Source organism: Pteronotus mesoamericanus, unplaced genomic scaffold (assembly GCF_021234165.1).
Source record: "Pteronotus mesoamericanus isolate MK-2021 breed Mesoamerican mustached bat unplaced genomic scaffold, CSHL_Meso_final scaffold_408, whole genome shotgun sequence".
Lineage (NCBI taxonomy): Eukaryota > Metazoa > Chordata > Mammalia > Chiroptera > Mormoopidae > Pteronotus > Pteronotus mesoamericanus.
Window position 1 is genome coordinate 525,420 of NW_026555315.1, and position 5,292 is coordinate 530,711.

Sequence of the window (5,292 nt, forward strand, 5' to 3'; positions counted from 1 at the left end):
TCTTTTTATTGTTTCTTCTTGTCTGTTTCTCCGGTCTTAAAAAAGATGTTGACTTCAGAGTCCCGACTCGGACACCAGCGTGGAGTCTCTGTGTGGCCCGAGGCGGGCGCCGCCGTCCCGCCGGCGATGTACCTGCTCCTGTTGGGCATGGTCCACTGTGGAGAGGGGTGTTGTCCCAGAAATTGTCACGTGTACACGTGTGTGCAGTGTGTGTCTGTGCGTGTGTCATGTGCCGTGTCCTGTGACCTCACCCAGGTGTGGCCGTCTTTCTCGACCATACACTGAGCCACCAGGACTCCAGCCATCGGAGCCGTTGGAAGGCGCAGCTGCGAGCAGGGCCTCGCGTGCTCCCGGCTGCGGCGTCAGAGGCGGGGGCTGTGCCCTCCCTTGGCTGGTGGTGGTGGTTGCCTCGGCGCCTTGGGAGTTGGCGGCAGCTTCTGAACAGACTGTAAATATTAGCGGCGCAGGCGGCCCTTGTTGTGCGCTAACAGCCATGTGCTCGAAACCAAGTGTGGGGCTCGCCGCCCAGATGCAGGTCTGCCCAGAAAGGGCCGGTCAGGGGGGGTTCCCTTGGAAGCGCCAGAAGCGGGGGACCCCATGCAAGCCCTGGGGGGTGTGTTGTGCTTTCATGAGCCTGGGAGCCGGCGGGGCCAGGCCTCCCGTTCTCACCGGAACGGCCTTCAGGGCACAGGGCTCCCAGGGGCTGTCCCCTCGTGGTGCCGCGGCAGAGGCCCCCGGCGGTGGCAGCCAGTGGACAGGATCCCCTCTCGGGAAACGGGCGCAGCGTGTCCACTTGCAGGGGCTTGCCCCCGTCTGTCGCCCCCCTGCAGGGGTGTTTGGAAACCAGAGCTCGTAGGCGGCTGGGGGCCTGCCGGGGGTTCGGGTGCGGGTCCCTCCTGCCCCGCAGCCTCGGGGGCCGGTCCTGGGCGCCGGGCGGCCGTGCGTTGGCGCACGGGGCCCCGGGTTGGTGACGGGGCCGGGCGGTCAGGGCAGGCTGGGGCTCCCCCTCGGAGGTGTGGCAGCTGCGTGCGGCCCCCCGCCCGGGTCCTCAGCGTGTGGCCGTGGACAGTGTCGCGTCCTGTGACGGCCCGCCGGAGCCGCGATGGTGTGTCTGTAGCCATGTCGGTGGCGTGTCTGACCTGTGCATTTGTGTGACCACTGTATTTGTGTATTTCCTACACCGTGTAAATAATAAATATGTGACGACGTCTACCTTTCTCCCCTCCCCCCAGCACGTGGTCTTTATTTCGTCAGCCTGAGAGTTGTCAGGGTGTGGGCAACCATGTGAGAACCAGGGGCCCGGGTGCAGGCACCTGCCCTCCCAGCTCATCGGTGTGGGCGCTTGGTGGGGCCCACGGACAGGGCGGGGTGGGGCCGCTGCACTGGCATCCAGCCCGGCCCCCGCCCTGGAGTGCATGGCACTGGGCCCCCAGCCAGGCCTCCCAGGCGTGTCGACCATCTCAGGCTCTCCTCGTCGTGCCCCGAGTGAGACTCAGGGTGGCCAGCCCTCTCCTGGGGCCAGCAGGGGCGAGGCAGCTTGGTGAGGGGGAGGGGAGACCTCTCTGGGGGGTTCTTGGTCCCCAGTCAGCAACCCCAGGGCCGCTCCCTGTGGCCTGCAGCAGGCGGGTGGAGCTCGTGTCGGGAGCGGGGAGCAGGCATGCACGGCCCGGCGGATGCGCTGTCCACCCCGCATCTTCCCTCCCCGCCTCCCGTTCAGGTAGATGGGTGCCGAGACCGCCAGCCTCTGGGCTGCTGTTGGGGCTGGCCCTTTGGGACCCAACAAGGGGGTGCCGGCGTCTTGGCTTTGCTGGAGGCCCCACCGGCCCGCCTTGCACAGGGCGGGTCCGCAGGTGCAGGGCTGCGCCTTCACCATCCCTGCCCACAGAGGGGAGAAAAGCCAGAAAGGGTGCCAGGCAGGGCCGCGGACGGCAGGCAGTTGCTTGGCCCCCGGATGTGAGCCCTCGCTCGCTTTTCGTTGCAGAGGAGCAGGGACGTGGCATCGCTTCGGCTGCAAGCGGCCCGCCAGGGCACCCGCTGCCGCCCACAGCGCCCTCGACGCACCACCTACTGAGGCGGCCCCAGTGGCCTCTGATCGGGTCCCCAGCCACGCAGGTGCTGCCGGCCACGAGGGCAGGTGGGTGTGAGGGGCTGGGCAAGGCCAGCAGGGCTGGGTGGGGAGCACAGGGAGCCGGTGCCGGCCGTGCAGACCCCATCAAGGGGCGTGGGGTGAATAAACGGAAGTCAGGAAGCTCGTTCTCTTTAAACACACCCCTCCCCGGGCCCCTGGGTGCTGGCGGGAAGGGCCCTCCCCCGGCGGCACCTGGCTCGCGCGTGGACGGGGCCAGGTCCGCTGTCCGTGGAGAAAGTGAGGCTCAGGGTGAGCGGTGGCCCCGCCCCTGCCTTGAGCCGAACGCAGTTCCCCGACACGCAGGTTTATTCCAGACCCTCCCGTGGCAAAGGGAGGGAGTTTTACCCCCAGACACTAGACGGGTGGGCATGAGGGGCGCGGGCAGGCGCAGCGGGGGGGCGGGGGAGGGCCGGGCCCCGGCTCCACCCCCTGAAGACAGTGTCCGAAGCCTGGGTGTCTAGGTCCGCGAGCCCCGCTGCAGGCACCAGGCTGCCCTGAGGTCAGCAGGCTGGGCACCTGGAGCAGGCGGCTCGTAACCTCGAGCTTGGCTTCACCGCAGATCGGCTTTGGAACGACACGGTTCCCACCCGCCACCTCCCCTGAGACACTGATGGGTGACGACCGGCTGCCAGGAGCCGGGGCCCCGCCCGAGCTAGTCCCTTCTGTGGAATAAACGCAAGTCGTGATGCCTCCGTCCTGTTCCCGGCCCCGCGGCGCCGGCTCAGAGGCTCGTTTCCGGGGTGTGAGCGATCTCCCCGCCCTTCTCAGGCTCCGCCCTGAGGAACTGCTCCACCTCCCTTGCGTCCACCCTGTCCCTGTCCTCCGCGGGGGCCCCCGCGTGCCTCCTCCCGATGCAGCAGACGTTGCCCAGCAGCAGCACCAGGGCGGCGGCCAGCACCTCGGCCCCCGCCAGGACGAACACGAACTGGTAGACGTGTGTGGCGTCCAGGAGCCTGCCTGCAGAGGGGCAGCGTGAGCCGGCCCAGCTCCCTGAGCCCCCCGCCGGCCCCCCAGCGGACCACCCCGTTCCTTCCTGACGCCTGCTGGCTGGGTGCCTGGGGACGTGGGGGCCTGGCTGTGCCAGGCGGGGGCGGAGGCTCCTCCCGCCGATGCACCCCCTCCCTGGGACGGGCCGGTGCTGGGGCCAGGGAGCCGGCCGCAGGCTGCTGCCCGCCACCCGCCGCACCCTCACCTCCGGACGGGGGCCCGATGAGCACAGCGACGGCCTCCAGCAGCAGCACGAGGCCGATGGCACTGGAAAACTTGTGGGTGCCCACGATGGCCATGAGCACCTCGAACTGCAGGGCGCCCACCATGCCATAGGAGATGCCGAAGAAGATGCAGAAGACCACCAGGCCGCCGTAGGTGCTGGCTGTGGAGCCTGTGAGGTCGGTGAGGCCGTTGAAGAACATGGCGAAGCTGAAGAGGTAGACAGAGTAGGGCCGCACCCTGGGGAGCCCCGTGAGGAAGCCGGCGGCGGGCCGCGCGAAGATGTCGACGAGGCCCAGCACCGTCAGCAGGAAGGCGGCCTGTGCGTCTGGCACGCCCAGGTCCTTGGCGCAGTTCACCACGAACACAGGTGGCACGAAGAGCCCCAGCGCCATGGTGGTGGCGGCCGCCGCGTAGACGGCGAAGCCGCAGTCCCTGAAGACGCTCAGGTCCAGCAGCCGCCGGGACGGCCCCGCGGGCGCCGGCCCCGCCCCGGCGGCCTCCAGGGGCCTCATGAGCGCTGCGCACACGCAGCAGTTGAGCAGCAAGCCGCCCAGGATGAGGAAGCCGCCCCGCCAGCCGTAGCGGTCTTGCAGCAGCTGTCCCAGCGGGGACAGCGCACAGAGGAACACGGGGCTGCCTGCGGCGGCCAGCCCGTTGGCCACAGGGCGCCGCTTGTCAAAGTAACGGTTCAGCATGACGAGCGAGGGCTGGAAGTTGAGCGCCAAACCCAAGCCTGCCGGGGGCGGGCAGGTGAGCCGCCGCCCGCCCCGCCCCCCGGCCCTGCTCCGCCCCCTTTGTCCCCGGCCCACGCGGTTCACAGAGCCCCTGTCACCGAAGGACATGTCAGGAGGGGCCGTCGGGGGACAAGGGACAGGCTGGCACCCAGGGGTGGGGACAAGAGGGGGGCTTCTCCGTGGGCCCGAGCCATTGCCGTCCGGCCACTGGAGAGCCGACGGGCCCACACGGTGCCCTGCCCCACCCCCGGGCTGGGCCCACTCACCTGTGAGGACCCCAGTCGTGAGGTACAGCTGGATGATGCTCCTGCAGAAGGAGGCAGCCACCATGCCCAGCGACGCCAGCAAGCCGCCCACCAGCATGACTGGCCGGCAGCCAAAGCGATTGACACACACGCTGCAGAGCGGGCCTGGGGGGGACAGTGGCTGAGTGTCGGGTCCCCCTTGCCCAGCACCCGCAGCGCGGCAGACGCTCCAGGAGCACACGCGGCCCAGAGCGCCATCGCAGCCCAACACCGTGTTGGCGGCCTCCTCGCTGGTGTCCGCAGGCCCCGAGGGCCAGCCGTCCGCAGGGCGGGGGGCGGGGCCCGCCCCATGCTCCGGGACTCACAGCCGGGCAGGCATGGCTGCTCGGACGGTGCCCGGCCGGCGCGGGGCCCTCACCTGTCCCATACAGCATGGCGAGCAGGATGGACGAGATCCAAGCCGAGTCGCTGTAGCCGATGCCGAACTCGCGCATGAGCTCCTTGAAGAAGACGCTGACTGCCTTGGGGAAGGCGTAGGAGAAGCCCGTGACGGCGAAGCAGCCCAGGAGGACGGCCCAGCCCCAGCCCCCGTCGGGGGCCTTGACGGCTGGGCCCTCATCCACCACAGCCCCTCCCATGGCAGGAGGGCGGGGTCCAGGGTCCTGGGTCCGTGTCCCTGAGGAAGGACGTCAGGTGGTTGTTTGGCCACAGCCCCGCAGTGGGGACACACACCGAGAGGGCTGGCCCTGGGCCGGCACCCCTTCCTTCAGGCCTCAGCCCCCAGGAGGGGCGCGGCTCGGGGCGGCCCCCTGGCAGCCGGCGCCCAAGGGCAGCGGCTTTGCTGGGCTCAGCCGGGTCTCAGGCCACCTCTGGGAGGCAGTCCCCACGCCTCCCACGGCGGCTGCGGCTGTGGCCGCCAGCCCTGGGGGGATGCAGCTGCTCCCCAGACCGGAGGGACCCAGGGCCCTGTCTG

At 69.8% G+C, this 5,292-nt stretch overlaps 1 protein-coding gene across 1 annotated transcript; it reads right to left on the bottom strand.

The window, feature by feature from the left end:
- Positions 1-2,849: 2,849 nt before the first annotated feature.
- SLC16A3 (solute carrier family 16 member 3) lies at positions 2,850-4,963 on the bottom strand. The gene is made up of 4 exons (XM_054592907.1): positions 4,738-4,963; positions 4,341-4,484; positions 3,321-4,073; positions 2,850-3,085 (listed from the first exon to the last, which is right to left on the bottom strand). Exons 1-4 carry the CDS (start codon positions 4,955-4,957, stop codon positions 2,850-2,852), a joined length of 1,353 nt encoding a protein of 450 aa, XP_054448882.1. The 5' UTR covers positions 4,958-4,963.
- Positions 4,964-5,292: the final 329 nt, after the last annotated feature.